This window comes from Protomyctophum bolini (genome assembly GCF_963924005.1).
Source record: "Protomyctophum bolini genome assembly, chromosome: 15".
Classification (NCBI taxonomy): Eukaryota; Metazoa; Chordata; class Actinopteri; order Myctophiformes; family Myctophidae; genus Protomyctophum; species Protomyctophum bolini.
The window spans coordinates 18,457,663-18,476,752 of record NC_137876.1 but is presented as its reverse complement, the minus strand read 5'-3'; the positions used below and the strand labels follow the sequence as shown (position 1 = coordinate 18,476,752).

Here is a 19,090-nt window from a genome sequence, read left to right as displayed (position 1 = left end):
TCAGTCTGATGTAGCGTAATAAAAATGGCTTTCTTGGAGCCACTATTATGGCTACAACTTAAAGATTAGATGACTCTCTGACTCTCACTAGAAATGTTTGCTAATGAAGTAAAGAAATGTTGCTCTGGGAGGAGAGATGATATAGTTGAAGAAATACGTACAATAACGAACATACAGTATACTGTATACAAAATATACCATATTATGTGTATGTGTGCGTGCGTGTGCGTGTGTGAGTGTGTACAATGTAGATTCGTAACAATAATGCATAGAATCAATATACTGTGCATAGTCAACCTATTGGATAAACACTCCTTGTCATGCAAGTTGACTTTTAGGAAATAACATTCAGATTCCAGATTCAAACATTTGTTTTATTGTTAACTTGCATCCCATAATATTAAGTATACGAGAGTACTATTCTTGAATGTTCCTTTGTGGAGAGATCGTTGCTTCATGGCCAGGTTCATCTTGTTGCCTCTCAGATAACGATTGCTGCAATCAACCCAGGCACAGTTCCTCCAGCGACGGCTGCAGCTGCAGCGCCTGCTGCAGTGCATGCTGCAGCAGGCACTGCAGCTGCAATCAACCCGGCCACTGTTGCTCCAGCACAGCCGCAGCCGCAGCGCTGCACCCACCCATACCATTACCAGCCATACCTAGAAAAACATGACATACCGCTTTGTTAGTATTAGGGATGGGCAATTAATCGGCCATCATATCGCTATCGGACGATATTGGCCTTAAAATGCAACAACGGTATCGGATTGATATAAAGATAATATATCGGTTTTAGGAGATATTTTATTTGATAATAATCATCGTTTAAAAATTCAGTATAATAAAGCCTGAAGCCTGGGTGGGAGATGGTACTGTATGATGATAAGAGTGCCCCCCACTTAAAAGATAGTTTTTACAATAAAACGTTTGATCTGTGTCAAAATTGAATTGGCAATTATTTCATAAATAATTTCATTTTTTGCACACAGAATAAAATGTTTTATGGTCATGATTCAACGAGGCTAGATAGCTCGGTTCTAGGCTTAAAACAATTTTTATAAATATTTTCAGAAATCTCTATATAAATCAGAAGGTCACTGGACTTACAGTATGGATCCCGCCGCTCTTCCCGCCGCTCTTCCAAGTAAAGTGAAACCTATGCCCGCCAGTACAACAGGGGCTACGGCAACGGCAGCTTAGCATGAATAGAAAAGATAATTACATTTTGTAATGAGTTTTTGGAAAATAAAGGAATGAGCCAACATACAGAAATTGAGGATTACATAATTCAATAGGCCTAAATTAAAAATGTGATACTTTATTTTAATTTTATCTTACCTGCCGCACCAGCCGCGGTGCCTAATCCAGTCACTGGAGAGTAAGAGAAACAAAAATACTTTAGTCATGTGCAGTGATCTGACCAGACTGAGCTAACAACTAGATAAAGTGCCCCACTGGGCACAGGTCTCCACCAGGCCAGGTCAAGTTGTGGCCTCCTGGGTGGTGCTATAATAATCCAATGTGAAAAGGGTGCCATTTCTTCTTACGCTTTTGAATGGCAATTGGTTGATTTGAGGCATTTTGTTCCAAAAATGTGTTTTGCAAAAGTCCACCTGGTGGCGCTATAACAGGCCAATGTGAAAAGGGTGGGATATATTCCTCAACCTAGTAGGAAAGTCGTGAAAGATTTCACGTAAATTGCACGGCAAGCTGCGTTCATGATTTGAGGCTTTTTGTTCAAAACGGGCCGATCCTGCAAACATTGAAAGCCAATGTACAATGCGCGTGCATACACACACACACACACACACACACACACACACACACACACGGACGGACGGAGTGCAAAACATACTATCTCTCCTTGCCTTCGGCCTGGTGGAGACAATTATGTCCAATAATAAAAGCGGGGGGTGGGGGGGAATCATTAGGTTTAGACTAGTGACTTCTCACTCACTACTTGCTGCAGCTAACCCAGCCACAGTTGCTCCAGCGCCGGCTGCAGCTGCAGTGCCTGCTGCACCCATACCAGCCATACCTAGAAAAACATGACATACCGCTTTGTTAGTATTAGGGATGGGCAATTCATCGGCCATCATATCGCTATCGGACGATATTGGCCTTAAAATGCAACAATGGTATCGGATCGATATAAAGATAATATATCGGTTTTAGGAGATATCTTATTTGATAATAATCATCGTTTAAAAATTCAGTATAATAAAACCTGAAGCCTGGGTGGGAGATGGTACTGTCTGATGATAAGAGTGCCCCCCACTTAAAAGATAGTTTTTACAATAAAACGTTTGATCTGTGTCAAAATTGAATTGGCAATTATTTCATAAATATTTTCATTTTTTGCACACGGAATAAAATGTTTTATGGTCATGATTCAACGAGCCTAGATAGCTCGGTTCCAGGCTTAAAACAATTTTTATAAATATTTTCAGAAATCTCTATATAAATCAGAAGGTCACTGGACTTACAGTATGTATGTACGTAACGGTATATATTGATAACTGCAATCATTTTAATAAATAGTATGTTGGTATCCTTCTCTTGTTAGGGTTTAGTAAGACCCAAAAGCAGAAACAGAAAAACAGCCAGCCCATAACATCTCTTTCATCTGTTTGACCTTTCCAGACAGATTTGTTGTAAGGCAAGGAATTAAATAACATTAAACCTGTTGACGTTAGCACTGCAACTGTAGACCCTGCAGCCACTGCTCCTCCATTTGACGCATTTGACATCATAGACGCAGCGTAGTATCCCGCCGCTATTCCAGCTGAAGTGAGACCTACGCCCGCCAGTACAACAGGGGCTGCGGCAATGCCAGCTTAGCATGAATAGAAAAGATAATTACATTTTGTAAATTAGTTTTTGGAAAATAAAGGAATGAGCCAACATACAGAAATTGAGGATTACATAATTCAATAGGCCGGAATAAAAAATGTGATACTTTATTGAAATTTTATCTTACCTGCCGCACCAGCCGCGGTGCCTAATCCAGTCACTGGAGAGTAAGAGAAACAAAAATACTTTAGTCATGTGCAGTGATCTGACCAGACTGAGCTAACAACTAGATAAAGTGCCCCACTGGGCACAGGTCTCCACCAGGCCAGGTCAAGTTGTGGCCTCCTGGGTGGCGCTATAATAATCCAATGTGAAAAGGGTGCCATTTCTTCTTACGCTTTTGAATGGCAATTGGTTGATTTGAGGCATTTTGTTCCAAAAATGTGTTTTGCAAAAGTCCACCTGGTGGCGCTATAACAGGCCAATGTGAAAAGGGTGGGATATATTCCTCAATCTAGTAGGAAAGTCGTGAAAGATTTCACGTAAATTGCACGGCACGCTGCGTTCATGATTTGAGGCTTTTTGTTCAAAACGGGCCGATCCTGCAAACATTGAAAGCCAATGTACAATGCGCGTGCATACACACACACACACACACACACACACACACACACACACACACACACACACACACACACACACACAGACGGACGGACGGAGTGCAAAACATACTATCTCTCCTTGCCTTCGGCCTGGTGGAGACAATTATGTCCAATAATAAAAGCGGGGGGTGGGGGGGAATCATTAGGTTTAGACTAGTGACTTCTCACTCACTACTTGCTGCAGCTAACCCAGCCACAGTTGCTCCAGTGCCGGCTGCAGCTGCAGTGCTTGCTGCAGCGCCGGCTGCAGCTGCAGCCACAGCTGCTCCAGCGCCGGCTGCAGCTGCAGCCACAGTTGCTCCAGCGCCGGCTGCAGCTGCAGTGCCTGCTGCACCCATACCAGCCATACCTAGAAAAACATGACATACCGCTTTGTTAGTATTAGGGATGGGCAATTAATCGGCCATCATATCGCTATCGGACGATATTGGCCTTAAAATGCAACAACGGTATCGGATCGATATGAAGATAATATATCGGGTTTAGGAGATATTTTATTTGATACTAATCATCGTTTAAAAATTCAGTATAATAAAGCCTGAAGCCTGGGTGGGAGATGGTACTGTCTGATGATAAGAGTGCCCCCCACTTAAAAGATAGATTTTACAATAAAACGTTTGATCTGTGTCAAAATTGAATTGGCAATTATTTCATAAATATTTTCATTTTTTGCACACAGAATAAAATGTTTTATGGTCATAATTCAAGGAGCCTAGATAGCTCGGTTCCAGGCTTAAAACAATTTTTATAAATATTTTCAGAAATCTCTATATAAATCAGAAGGTCACTGTACTTACAGTATGTATGTACGTAACGGTATATATTGATAACTGCAATCATTTTAATAAATAGTATGTTGGTATCCTTCTATTGTTAGGGTTTAGTAAGACCCAAAAGCAGAAACAGAAAAACAGCCAGCCCATAACATCTTTCATCTGTTTGACCTTTCCAGACAGATTTGTTGTAAGGCAAGGAATTAAATAACATTAAACCTGTTGACGTTAGAACTGCAACTATAGACCCTGCAGCCACTGCTCCTCCATTTGCGATGGCAGCTGCTGACATCATAGACGCAGCGTAGGATCCCGCCGCTATTCCAACTGAAGTGAAACCTACGGCCGCCAGTACAACAGGGGCTGCGGCAACGCCAACTTAGCATGAATAGAAAAGATAATTAATTACATTTTGTAATGAGTTTTTGGAAAATAAAGGAATGAGCCAACATACAGAAATTGAGGATTACATAATTCAATAGATTTATATTAATAATTTATCAATAATAAATTAAAATTTTGATACTTTATTTTTATTTTATCTTACCCGCCGCACCAGCCGCGATGCCTAATCCTGCAGTCACTGGAGAGTAAGAGAAACAAAAATACTTTAGTCATGTGCAGTGATCTGACCAGACTGAGCTAACAACTAGATAAAGTGCCCCACTGGGCACAGGTCTCCACCAGGCCAGGTCAAGTTGTGGCCTCCTGGGTGGCGCTATAATAATCCAATGTGAAAAGGGTGCCATTTCTTCTTACGCTTTTGAATGGCAATTGGTTGATTTGAGGCATTTTGTTCCAAAAATGTGTTTTGCAAAAGTCCACCTGGTGGCGCTATAACAGGCCAATGTGAAAAGGGTGGGATATATTCCTCAACCTAGCAGGAAAGTCGTGAAAGATTTCACATAAATTGCACGCTGTGTTCATGATTTGAGGCTTTTTGTTCAAAACGGGCCGATCCTGCAAACTTTGAAAGCCAATGTAGCCTACAATGCGCGCAGCCGCGCACACGCACACACACACACACACACACACACACACACACACACACACACACGGACGGACGGAGTGCAAAACATACTATCTCCCTGAGGTAAGGTGTAAAGTGAGTTTAAGAAAGGATATATAATATATCCTATAATAACGATATGCTACAGCTTAAATCAATACATACAGAATATAGAATGTACAGAATATAAATGAATAGGCCTACAGATAATACAACTGCAGGCTAAAGTTGTATTATCTGTATTCATTTATATTCTGTTAATGCAGCAGAAGGATGACCACGTGCAAATAGCAGTAGAACTAAATATGATGTGGTGGACTGTGATAATCCTGAGCTTTACATATATGTAAAGCGTGCTTTACATATATGTAAAGCTCAGGATAGGCTGCCCTTTAAACAGATAATCTATAAAAAATATGCGACACATAATGTAGGGTAACACTTGCGGATAAGGTTGAGTAAAGGTTCATGAAATAATGATTAACTAATGCTTTAATATTTAATACAGAAGGATGTTCTTCCTGCTTTCTTTGTCGCACCTCCAACGGTGCCATGGAGGACTATGCATGGCAGGGGCGTCCTCTTCCCTGAGCCAAGCCTAAGCCTAACTATTAGTTAAGCATTAGTTAATCATTATTTCATGAACCTCATCTGCAAGTGTTACCTAATTTAGATCTAAATAAAGTCAGGTGTATGTGCAGCCTTTGTACTCACATGGATCCATGTTGCTCAGCTGATGGTCACGACTCACAAGGGCAAATAAAAGCGATGATGTCAGAAAGACTTCATGAGAAACGAAAACAAAACTTTGGAACATGTCTCCCGCCCACAACACACACACACACACACACACACACACACACACACACACACACACACACACACGCACAATACATACAACAGCTATTGTATTGTTATTAATACAACAATACAACAACATCAGAGCCATGGGGGGTGAACACAAGAGTGAACACAAAATGATAGTTCTTGCAGCTTTAAAGCTTTATTTTATTGTTGAGTTATAAGTTAATGTACAGCTTGGCCTCAAACTCAAATACAATGAAAGAAGTTTAGGAATGACTACATTTAGATTTGTGTAGGCTATATGAAATTTAGCTAGAATAATTATCAAATTAATTATGTAACTCAGTGGAATTTAGTCATTTCACAGTAACACCCACATTTCCCACTGTACACAGACAGACAGGTCAAATGGATAGAAAAGTATCAATTATAAACCACAAAATCACATGCTCAACAGATCAGCTGATCAAATCCTGCTGTATCACTATAAGATTAGACTTGCTTGTGTCCTACTGTATGTTTACATACAGACCCCTTTTCCACTGGTTGGTTCCCAATGGGAACCGGTTCAGTTATTTTTTATTTGCCTACAGAATGCCTCATTTGCATATTTAAAAATGTTTAATACAATAAATCATTCTCTTCATGTAAGTAATCAACTGGGGAAGTTTCATGGTGATAACAATCTAATATGGTATAGTTTGCCCACTCAATTCATAATTAACGGTCCAATTTTGGAGCTCTGGCTCATGGACTAAGAACCAAAAAAGAACTGAACCGGTTCCCATTGGGAATTTTGTAGATTTGTAGATGTGAGTGGCCTTAATTTAGCTGACTAAACTTATTTATTTACAAGAAAAACGTACACTTGTGTGCCAGTGATGACCCTCCCCCTGTGCCAATGTTGGCACCCATGCCTTAGGTCGCCTATCCCTGGCATACTGAACATATAGTCAACTCATTACATGAACACTCCTCATCAGTTGACTTTTAATAGTGAAAACCAAATGGTAAATGAAATGAAAATTCAGATTCCAGATTCAAACATTTGTTTTATTGTTAAGAGAAGATCGTTGCTTCATGGCCAGGTTCATCATGTTGCCTCTCAGATAACGATTGCTGCAATCAACCCAGCCAAAGTTCCTCCAGCGCCGGCGGCAGCTGCAGTCCCTGCGGCACCCATACCAGCCATACCTAAAAGAACATGACATACCGCTTTGTTAGTATATTCTCAACAGATGAACATATCGGTCCTGGTTGCGATTCTGATTCTGCCGATGCAATGACATTCAGATTTTTTTTGCGGTTTTCAAATATTTTTTGACACATAATTAAATGTTTTGTTGTAAGGTATATGGTTAAATTAAATTAACAAAAAAGAATCACCTGTTGACGTTAGAACTGCGAATACAATGTTTTATGTTCATGATTCACAAATAAGGACCCTAGATAGCTCGGTTCCGGGCTTAAAACAATTTTATTTTCAGAAATCTATATAAATCAGAAGGTCACTGGACTTTGTGTCCTAACTTGAACTCTTGATGAATTATATCATCAAGAGTTTATATTAAAGTTTACAGTATGTATGTAACTCTTTCATCTGTTTTAACTTTTCAGCCTGATTTGTTGTAAGGCAAGGATTAAATAACATTAAAAAAGGAATAACCTGTTGACGTTAGAACTGCGACTGTAGACCCTGCGGCCACTGCTCCTCCATTTGCGATGGCAGCTGCTGACATCATAGACGCAGCAGTGGATCCCGCCGCTATTCCAATTGCACCGAAACCAATAGCCCCCAGTGCAACAGGGGCCAAGAGAACGCCACCTTAAAATGAATAGAAAACAGAATTACATTTTGTAATGTTTGGGTATAGGCTATAGGCTACTGGAATAAGCAAAGCATGCATTGGGCTATAAATAATGCAGAAATTGAGGATAACATTGTTCAATATGTTTGATATTTTAAGATATGTCCATATCAAAATGCGATAAACCTACATTTAAAAATCTTACCTGTTGCACCAAGCGCAACGGCTATTCCTGCTGTGACTAGAAAGTAAGAGAAAAAAAAGAAAATACTTTATACATCATATTAATATGCATGATAAAAGTAATGACAAGTTTAGCGGCAAGCAGGTGAAGAAGGCTATAGCTTTGTAGTGGGAAGTATTATCTGGAGTGGACTGGAGAATCTGAAAGTGGTTGTGGGGGAGACGATGAGGAGGAGAAAGCTGGAAGCCATCCAGTCCAAACAAACCCATCCCAACCTTAGAGTATAATAACTCTATGATCCCAACCCACTCTATGATGAGCTCAGCTAGCAACATGAGTGAGTGACTGACTCACTGTCCCCCGCGCCGGCACGCCCTGCCCTCGCTCCACTGGTGTAGAGAATGACCACAGACTATGATACAGTTTAGAATTTGGAATAGCACCTTCTCTGGTTTACTGAGGTATTAAAGGTGTATAGTGGTAAAAGTATAACAAAGGATATAGGCCTATGCTGCTAACTACATATACAGCTGCAATTAATACACAGAATATAGAATAATATAGAGAATATAAATACAGGATGATGAACAAAGATAATACAAATACAGTAGAAGGATGACCAAGTGCAAATAATAGCAGTACAATATTATGTGGTGGACTACGGTAAAACTGAGCTATATACACAAAATAACAATGGTCTATCAAAATGATATGTTATATAAAGACACATTCGATCTAAATAAGGTCAGCTATAATTGCAGCCGTTGTACTCACGTAGACCCATCTTTCTCAGTCTGAGCAGCTGATGGTTTAAGCTGGGTATTTTATAGCAGCGTCAGTATCGTTTCATGAGAAACGAAAACGAAACTTTTATCATCTGAACACAAGGGGGCACTAGAAGAGCTCACTTAACGGTGTAGGGCAGGCCTACATCCCCCACAAATCTTTATTTATAACAAAAGTACAAAAATACGATAAAATGCAAACACAGTTAGTTATTCAACAACAGGGATTTACAAACCGAAAACATTAAAGAGTGAACACAAAAGGACAGTTCTGGCAGCTTTCTTATTTAAAGTTTGAAATGACTAAATGTAGATTTGTGTATAGGCCTATGGAATTTTAGCTTATAATAATGATAAAATTAATTACCGGTATGTAGCTCTTTTAACATTGAACTCTAAAATGACTAAATGAGTCAAAAAATGAGTCATTTCACAGTACCACCCATATTCCAGACTAGGGACAGAAACGGTGTCTGTTTATCATTAGCCTAATTATATTAATGATTAAAACAAGACAATAAATGAAGAAAATGTTTACCTTTTTATTCTGATAAGTGAACTACAATTTGTCCGTTTTTAAATGTCTTTAAATGTTCTGATGAATTGAAAATGGAGGACCCTTTATCATGCTTTATGTACAAGTCGTGCCTTTTCTGGTTTTATCCTCTTAGCAGATCACACAAAAAAATCACTTTAAAAATACACACCAGCCAAGCTATACACAGACACCTTCTTGCACTGGGCACTTTCAAATAATGAATGAAAATATGCAATAGAAAAAAGAAAAGTTCTTCAATGCACTTACATAGTAAGTGCTTGTAATGTCTGTTGATGTGTCTCACAGAACACAATGATATAACATATCAAGCAGACTCTGTGAGTTCTTATGTCAGTTGTAGTAGTATTTATTTGACTTCCCTCCAAAAGCTCGGGTAACACATAAACTTCCTTTATGACGTGCATGGACCAGATGTCCACGTCACTCAAGACATTACACACAACGACAAGTCTTGTGTGTGATGTCTTGAGTGACGTGGACATCTGGTTCATTGTTGTCATCATGTCACGGAGTCTGCTGCTTCACTCATTACAATGCTGCAATAAGGAAGTTTCACTATAGCAGCAAATTCTGCATTCCGATTTAGGCAAAACACATTTCTGTAGATTACTCGTACACATTTTATCCATACATCACACAATTCGGTATACACTATCTCCATAGTCATGTGATCAACACGGAGCGGCACCATTTCCCATCTTCCATCCTGATTGGCTAAGATTGGCTTCCAAATCTCACACGGTTTGCACAGTGTGCAATTTCCGTGAAATTATACACGCACATTTCCACTAGGCCGAGGACAACATGCCACAATTCCCCCCCCCAAATCAGCCTCACGGTGGCGCTATAACAGGCCAATTCCTGTTTTTAGCTATAACTGCATCGGTCTGTATACAACTTATGTATGCGCACTCCCTAGAGGCCATGGAAAAAACATTGTCCCTGCATCCCTCCACATCTGCCGGTTATAGCGCCACCATGAGGCTGATTTCTGTAAAACACATTGCTTAGTCGTTAGTCGCACAGATTTCATCCAAATCTCACACAAATCGGTCCACATGATCTCTGTAGTCATGTGATCAAGACGAGTCAGTTGGATTTCTCAGATTCTACACTGATTGGCTTACACACTATCTCTATAGTCATGTGTTCAAGACGGATCTGTCCGATATATCATTTTCCATCCTAATTGGCTAATATTGGCTTTCAACGTTTGCAGGATTGGCCCATTTTTAACAAAAAGCCTCAAATCATCCAATTGCCATCCAAGGCAAGAAGAAATGGCACCCTTTTCACATTGGCCTATTATAGCGCCACCAGGAGGCCACAACCTGACCTGCCCTGGTGGAGACCTGTGCCGATTGGCACTTTATTTATGTTTAACTGGGTGCCATAGGTAAATGATGTAAACAATACAGTAGACCTACAGTACCTTCTGTCGACACCAGAGGGAACCAAAGACCGACATAGGTCTACTGTTTGAGCTGAGTTTCATGGCGTTTATATCAGTGTTTTGATTGATTGATTGATTGAAATATTTATTAACAGTTTGCAGAATGACAGTACATTTCAAGCACAAACTCAATACAAAGACTGTTAACTGTGAGTGGACGGCCCAATTAAGCATTGCACTTGTTTACAAGAGGGTCCACCATGTTCAATTCATCAAAACATTTAGAGAGAGATTTTAGAGATTCAGATTTTACGGGGGCCAGTTTCGAATTGCAGCCGTCCGTAGGTGCCCTTTGAGAGCGGTTTTGAAGGAGTCAAGGGATTCACATGTTCATGTGTTTCTGAAGAACTCCTAATTGGTCCTACTTCCTGTTGGCAATCGAGCATTCTTGAATGACTTGTTGAGGTCAGTATAGCATAATGATATTTCAAGCTATGTAGAATGAATAGGCCTACTCCTGCAGGCCATGGGTGGCATTGATCCTATTCAGACAAGTCCTATAGTCTTCTACCATGTAACATTATGTTCTTACTGGAGCAGGATAGAGTTACTACTAAATGTTTTCCCTGAGCCCTTACATTCACAATGAAAACAGACAGACAGACAGACAGACAGACAGACAGACAGACAGACAGACAGACAGACAGACAGACAGACAGACAGACGATTATATGTACCGTGTCAGCTGGCGTTCAACAGCGGGTATCTGGATGTCTCACAGCAGTTATGCTTAACAGGCACCTGTTCATGGTTCTGTGGCGTACATCCCAGTGGTCCATGTGTAAGTGCACCAGATTCAGGAGTCAGTGTATAATCCCAGATAACAGAACAGAACATATTGGTGTCACCGTGGGCAGGCTTGGTTGTGAAGCCTCATGGCTACACTGCAGACTGACTGCCACAAAGGACTGATGGAGTCGTTCTGTGTTGCACGGTACTAGATTCAAGATTCAAGATTCAATAATTTATTTGCCATGTCAACAAGTTGATAGGAATTTGTCTTGGTTCATACTCAACATATACAGACAACCATAGATACACAAACAAGAAGGACAATACAATGCAAAAACCAGCAGCATAGGCAATTACATTCAGTTTTTTTGTGCTATATGCATATATCTATGAGTTCAGATGTCTAATGGCTACGGGGTAAGTGCTATCCCTGAAGCTCTGGATACTTCTATATCTCCTGCCTGATGGGAGGAGATTGAAGAGGTGATGGGATGGGAGTTGTCTGCAATGATTTTATTTGCCTTCCTAATTATTCTGGTGGAATAAAGTGAGGAAAGTGTAGGGAGGCTACATCCTATGTTTTTTGATGCGCGACGTAAACTCTTTCTAGCTTTGATTTGTCTTGAGAGGTTGTATGACCAAACCAGACAAGCATGGAGAAGGTTAGAACACTTTCAATAGTGGCCCTGTAGAAGTGAGTCATGGCTGCTTGGCTGACTTTAAACTTCTTAAGCTGCCGCAAGAAATAGAGACGCTGGTGTGATTTACCTATTATGAGACTGGTGTTAAGATCCCATGATAAGGCTTCATGAATGGTGGTCCCGAGGAACCGGAAGGAGGAAACTCTTTCTACCTCTTCCCCATTGATGAAGAGGGGGGAGGGGGGGGGGACTCATCCACAAAGAATAGCAGGTGGCAACGCATTGTGAGGTTGTAGATTTTCGGCGAAGAGATTTGCCGCAGATTGAAAAAAGAGCACACCAAGACAAGTGCACACCAGTGAAACTCAGGTCCGTGTTACTAGAGGGTCATATTGAGAAGAAAAAGGCTGCCGAAGCAGACAGCCCGCAACACTCCCAAGTTAAAGAGAATATCCTTATAGGTGCGAGGCTCGATGACACACGATAGAAAGAAGAAAATGCCGGCATTTTCTTCTTTCTACCTTGTGTCATGTTACCTTCGCCCCCAACAAACCATGACAAAGGACACAGGACGGACCCCGTATAGAGCATCTGCGGCAGCCTGTTGCACACATTAATGAAGAACCGACGGGGAAGAACAGCTTGCCCTGACCCTTCCAGTCAGAGTTGTTGCTTCAAGTCCAGTTTAGTGTTCCTGTTCTTCCTTGAAACAAAACGCATGTGGTTTCCCCAGGCTAGTATTCATGTGTATTCCCAGGAACGTGTCGGGTCTCCAGAGTGCGCACCATCTCCACCTCCTCCCCTTGGATGGTGATAAGAGTTTGTGGCAAGGAGGACGTCCCCTTCTTTCTCTGCTGGTATTATAGTCCACCACGGTGGAGCTGGTGGTGGCACCCCCAGCTCCAGAATATAAGTTAGTATACTACGGGGGAGAGTGATAATGGTATAGGCCCAGGGTTAACCCATTCTGACCTGAGATCAGATTCATACGAGTTTTCCACTGGACACACACTGGTCTGATTAACCCATTCTGACCTGAGATCAGATTCTAAAAATGTCAGTCGTTCTTCGGTTTTTCAAAAATAGCAGACCTACAAGCTCCACATGAGCTTGTAGATCTGCTATTTTTCAGCAGTTAAAGTATAACCTAAAGCTTTAAACACCAATAGGGGTTCCCGTACAGAATGGTTAAGGAGGGTGACTAGGATTGTTTAGGAGCTCTGGTGCCACGGGGAAGATGCTTGAATTGATATTATACACAGTCAAGATATTTTTTATTTCAGAACAAAATGATAGAAACACAAATGTTCACTGGGCGCCGGGGGGGGGGGGGGGGGATATAATTATGACCATTTTGCAGTGTCATGTTAATAATTGTTTGATGTATTGAAGGTAGTGAACACATTATTATAGCATTGATGGCAGAGGTTCAACTACGATCTAAGAGAATTAAAGTTTGATGTTTGATTGCGACATGTGTCCAAGTGTTTAATATCTCCAGTATTATGAATGCCTGGCGGCAGGTGTTGAGGGTGACTTGTACTACATAACACAGATAATAGCTGAGCTACAAGCTCGCAGAACGTCACAATACGTGTCGTGAGCGCCTTGCATATCGGCTATATCGGCATGCAATCAAGTATGAATCACAGCGCATAGCGGGGATGTGGTCTGCTCCGCCCGCCATTCTTATATGCGCCTATTCAGTGTTTGGTTTTGTTCTATAGCATCGTTTCAATTCCCTTTGGTTTCTGTATTTTACATTTGTGAGTTGTGACATAAATCACAACTCACAAAATAAAAATGGTGACTGTGGTGCCAAGTTTCCTGATAACCCCGAGTGTTGCATGTTGTTGGTTGATCACGTTTGATAGCTTTCACTTTATTGAATCCTCAGACAGAGAGGTTAATGGGAAGGTGCATTTTAACTTACCTGGACATTGGATGTATCGATGTAGAATGTGTATTAGTAGTCCTGTTTTTAGAAGGTTTAATCATAATCAATTATCCAAAAATATAGTACTTTTTAGTGCCACAAGTACAACTCTATCTAGAACCAAACAAAAGATCCAAAATGGTAGGACCCGAAGGCGGGGTTGGCGAAAGGGCCTTTCTGTGTGGAGTTTGCATGTTCTCCCCGTGTCCCCTAAGGTAGGTACCCTCACAAACACATGCAGTAATCCTGGTCTCTAAACTGCCTCCCCCTGGCCAGCCGGGGCGCCTGATGGAGGGGAAAGGAACTGGTTGGAATAACGTGTTCCTTCCACGCGCTACGTCCAACCAGGGAAACTCCCCCCTGTCAGGTGTAAAGGAGCAACTTGGACACGCATGAAGGGAGCATGAGTTAAGTCCGTTGCTCTCCCCAGGTTGGCGGAGGGTGTGTATAGAGCCCAGGATCACAGTAGATGATTGGCACAGGGGTGAAAAATGGGTTACAAAATCGTGGGATAAAAAATATATTAAAAAACAAAACAAAATGGTATATGTCATCACCTACCATTCAGCAGTCAGCAGACTCGGCACACACAAACAGGAGAAACACTCCCGATTCCTGTGTAAATGTTCTAACCCCAATCACAAGACAAGAGCATCCTAGGTGTGCATTGCTGAGGAGAAACACTCATTCGCCTATTTTGACTTCCAAATTGCACTATAGCTGGATATGGAATACCCGTATACCAGTCTTGTGATTTGAGTCACTGTTGACACACGACTGTCACACAGATAGATAGCACTGCAGCAGCCTCATTACAATAGTTTCCACATCATTTTACTCAGGTTTTACTTAAGTAAAAGTATCAACACTGCAATGTAGATATGTTACAAGTCCCCTATTCAAAATGTACTTTACTCAAAATGTAAAGTACTGAAAGTAAAAGTACTCATTGTGCAGAATGTCAAATGTTCAAAATGTATAAACAATCTTTTGAAAATGACCGCGATCTACAAGCTTGTAGATCTGCCATTTTCAAATGTCTGGAATATATATATATATATATATAGAGGCCCTATATGGCTGAAGTGGTTAGGGTGTCTACAAAGTAACTCAAGGTTTCATATAATTGTATGGAGTGGAGTAAAAGTACAATATTTTCCTCAGATTGTGTGGTACAAGTATTGAAAATACAGATTTTTTTTTACTATACATCAGCGCTAGCTCATGGAAATCCATCACAACTGCACTATATTCCCAATCAGCCAGTGTTGATTTCGTCGACTAATAAAAGTTTGACGACTTCCCTTTTCCACTAACGAAAACTAAGCTAAAACTAAATAGAACAATAAAAATAAAAACTAGACTAAAATGTTAGGGAATAGTGGACAAGAGATCCAGTATTTACACTTGGTTGCATGCTGAAAATAGCCAATCTACAAGCTCACAATGCACCGCAGTGAGACACGTTGTGAGCTTGTAGATCTGCTATTTTCAGAAAGTGTAAAAATCAGTCATTACACCTGCAACAAGGCCTGCATTTAGTCGACTAAAACTAGACCAACACTAAAACATTCCGGGTGACTAAAATCTAACTAAAAGTAAATTAAACTATTCAAGAGACCGACTAGCTGCCAAAAACACTGCAATCAACCTCACCCACTGGCATCCTGTTGAAAAATCATGAGGCAAAACACAGTCAAGCGGGGATGAAACATTTATTTACCCTTATTAAAAGTTACAATAAAACCATTAACATCTTTAAACGATAGCAAAATAAAGAGAACAAAAAGAAAAAAATATTGGCCAAAACATATGTACAGAGACAAATTGCAGATAAAAAGCTCACATTTTGTACACAATCCCAACCCCGGCATCATTAACTGTGAATGTGAACACTGCAAGACTCAAAAGCTTGAAATGTGGTTTTAGCCAGAAAAATAAATGCAAAAAAAGAAAGAAAAAAAAACACCTTTCCATCTCCCCTCCTAGGATTTCACTTTTCTATACAGAGCACAAAATACTTGAAATTTGGGGGTAAAAACATAGGAATGTAGAATTCTAAAAATTAAGATCATTTGAAACGTTTATGTGTCCATATAACAGTCATTTCGAGTGAAGGAGATGGTCTGCCCTGCTCCATAACCGTTGTCGAGTTTTAGATCCCAAAACGATGAGAAAAGGGAAGAAAAAAAGAAAATGTTATAGGGCTGCCACGCTGTAAAGAGGATGCGTCTCCATGAATTGGGAAAATAAGTCAGTATTCCTGATTCGCTCCACATCCAATCCATTACCTTTCCCCCCCCCCCCACCACGCCATTTCCCCATGTGTACCAGGAGGGGGCGACGCGTGCCAACACTTTTCTTTTCATCACGAGAAGGCCCGGTTGAGATTCCGTCAGTCGAAGAACTTAATAAAATAAAAAAAAGGCAGTGAACTGGTGGTTGAATCAGCAGACGTGATATATATATCCTTCTTTTTTTTTTTGTCTTCTTTTGTAGTTTTGTTTTAGAACTTTTAAAGAACGTGGCACGGGTCTCTCATATATATATATATATATTTATATATACTTTAATCTTGGAAAAAAAAACAATAAAATCAGTTCTTGGTTGCCGTGTGGAAGCGGTGGACGACAACGTATAGGTCACTCCGCCTTGGCGGCCTCGACGACCTCCTCGGTGGCGGGGGGCGTCGTGACCTGGGCCTCGGTGGCCTCCTCTGTGGGCGGGGCCTCAGCCGCCGCGGTTTCCTCCTCGGGGGGCGCTGCTGCCGCCGCGGGCGCTGCCGCCGTTTCCACCGCCTCGGGCGCTGCCGCCGCTGCCTCCTCCTCCTTTACCTCGGCGGCGACGGCGGGCGTCTCCTCTTTGGCTTCCGTGGCGTGGCCGTTCTCCTCGGGCTTGCTCTCCTCCTCCGCTGCCGTGGTGGTGGTGGGAGAGGCGGGGACTGCGGCGGCGGCCGCCTCCTCCTCGCTGGGCTTCTTGCTCTTCTTCAGGTTGATGCCCTTGAACTTGAAGGAGTTCTTCAGGGAGAACTTCTTCTTCTTCTTGCCGTCCTTGGCCGCCTCGCCCTCCGCCGCCTTGGCGGCCGCATCACCCTCGACGGCCGGCGCCGGCTCGATGGCGTCCGTCTCGCCGCCCTCCTTGGCCGGCTCGGCCGTGCCGTTGCCGTCCGCTGCGGCAGCGACGACGTCCGCGGAGACGTCGCCGTTGGTCTTCACGTGTCCGTTCTCCTGTTGACAAAAAAAAAAGTAATTAAGTAAGTAAGTAAAAAGTATTAGTTCCGTCCCATTTCGGTGACAAAAGTTAGCAAACACTGGTTTGACTGGGAGGGGGTCTACTATATAGCAAGAGGACACAATGATATTGGGTCAGTTCAAGAAGCAGATGCTTCAGTCACATTTTTTTAAAGTCAAGGAATGGCTTGGAACAGGTCCACTCAGCAGCTGTTCCTTGCACGATCCTTTCGCAGCCACATGAGGGCAGTCGCGGTGCATGGAAACGGGACACGGCAGGCAAAGCTGCTTCGGAACAAAGGAAACCCCGTGACGCCTAGGCTACTTGCTGCTGCCTTTCATTTCTTCCATCTATCAAACTGTAATGCATGATAATACAATCTGACCCTATTGGTGAACAGATATTCCCAATGGACAAAGCCTTAGTACTAACCCATTTTAAGCTGACCAGTCACAAATGCTTAGAGTTAGTCAGTCATTTGAACGTCTTTTATAGTTTCAGCTGAAACCATTTATATCGGACAACAAAGCATTAAATAACAGGAGTCTCTACATCCGTTTTACAGACGCAAAATAGCAACGCGTTCGTTTGTGCTTTGTCCTCATGTTGAAGCATAGTAGTGACCGTGGCCTTCTCTCAAAAACAGTCTAGTGCACCCCCCCCCCCCCAAAGAAAATTAAGTGGTTAAAACCAAATTCCACTCGCTTGCAGAAAATAACAAATTCCTCCTCAAGCCGAAATGAGTTATAGTCGGCAAGCGACATCGCATCTTATTTTTTTACTGTAGGGAAAGGAGAGCGCTTGCTTTGTCTGCATCACCTCGGCAGAATGCGCTCTCAGCGCATCATTTGCACCGTTTCCCCTTTTTCCATCTTTTGTTCGTTCGACGAGCGGCACTCTCAATTAAACCCAGTTAACGCACACAGCATTTATAATAAATAAAACAAATAGCATCAAGCGTTAAAAGGGGGGGGGGATCTGTCAAATACACGAACCACTAGTCTAGACTAGACATTAACAAAATGGGTACGAATGTTTGCATACATGTATAGGTAGGTAGAACATGCAAGCTTAATTGTATAGTCGGCGGGGAGGGGCCATGATTATTTACCGGTTATATTTACTGGATAAGACAATAAGCAGGTGGTTAATTAATTGATTCATTGGCGTTCCTATTTTCCACGCAAAGCTTGGTTTATCTGCTTTAAAAAAAACACAATCAATCGGCGCCGTGCCAACGCAAAGCCAGCCACCACACCACGCCAGAAGTGGGCGTTGGGTGCCATGTGTGTGTGGACGATGACGATCAGTCATCAAATCAGGTATAATAGCCAAGGCCCGTTTTGTTTGTTTGTTAAAAGTTCCTTTTACCTGTCCGTTTGTTTTAACAGCTGCGGGGTCCGCGGCAGCAGCGTTCGCCTCCACAGCTACTCCACCTCTGGACAAAGCAGCTCCCATTTTTTTCCTCTTAAACAACAACAAAAAAAAAATCTAAATCTAAAAGAAAAGGCTCGAAATGGGGGATGAGTTTGGGTAAAAATCCAGTCTCGGGGCCGGGGCGGATTTGAAGATCTTTGTTTGTTTTTTTTCCCCAAAGAGAAGAAAAGAAAAAAAAAGGACAGAATCCGAAATGAACCCCCTTTATTTTATCCTTTCCCCTGGCGTAGTGTGGAACTGGAAAGCGAGAGAAGAGAAGGTCCCCTTTTTGTTGTGAGTGATG

The 19,090-nt window shown here is 41.8% G+C and overlaps 2 protein-coding genes across 2 annotated transcripts in view; both read right to left on the bottom strand.

Annotated features, from left to right (window-relative positions):
• Positions 1–1,949: 1,949 nt before the first annotated feature.
• Positions 1,950–8,852, bottom strand: LOC308329754 (uncharacterized protein; the record flags this gene model as incomplete). The annotated part of the gene is made up of 5 exons (XM_080784252.1): positions 8,808–8,852; positions 8,055–8,090; positions 7,708–7,866; positions 3,628–3,804; positions 1,950–2,038 (listed from the first exon to the last, which is right to left on the bottom strand). Exons 1-5 carry the CDS (start codon positions 8,815–8,817, stop codon positions 1,950–1,952), a joined length of 471 nt encoding a protein of 156 aa, XP_080640378.1. The 5' UTR covers positions 8,818–8,852.
• Positions 8,853–15,837: 6,985 nt separating this feature from the next.
• The window catches only part of marcksl1a (MARCKS-like 1a), a 3,289-nt gene continuing 36 nt past the window's right edge, over positions 15,838–19,090 (bottom strand). Inside the window, exons 1-2 of the mRNA XM_080783173.1 lie at positions 18,742–19,090; positions 15,838–17,366 (exon numbers count right to left, since the gene is read on the bottom strand). The exon at positions 18,742–19,090 is cut by the window's right edge and continues 36 nt beyond it. Coding sequence (XP_080639299.1) covers positions 16,782–17,366; positions 18,742–18,828 — 672 coding nt within the window. The 5' untranslated portion in view covers positions 18,829–19,090 and the 3' untranslated portion in view covers positions 15,838–16,781. The remainder of the gene's footprint in view (positions 17,367–18,741) is intronic.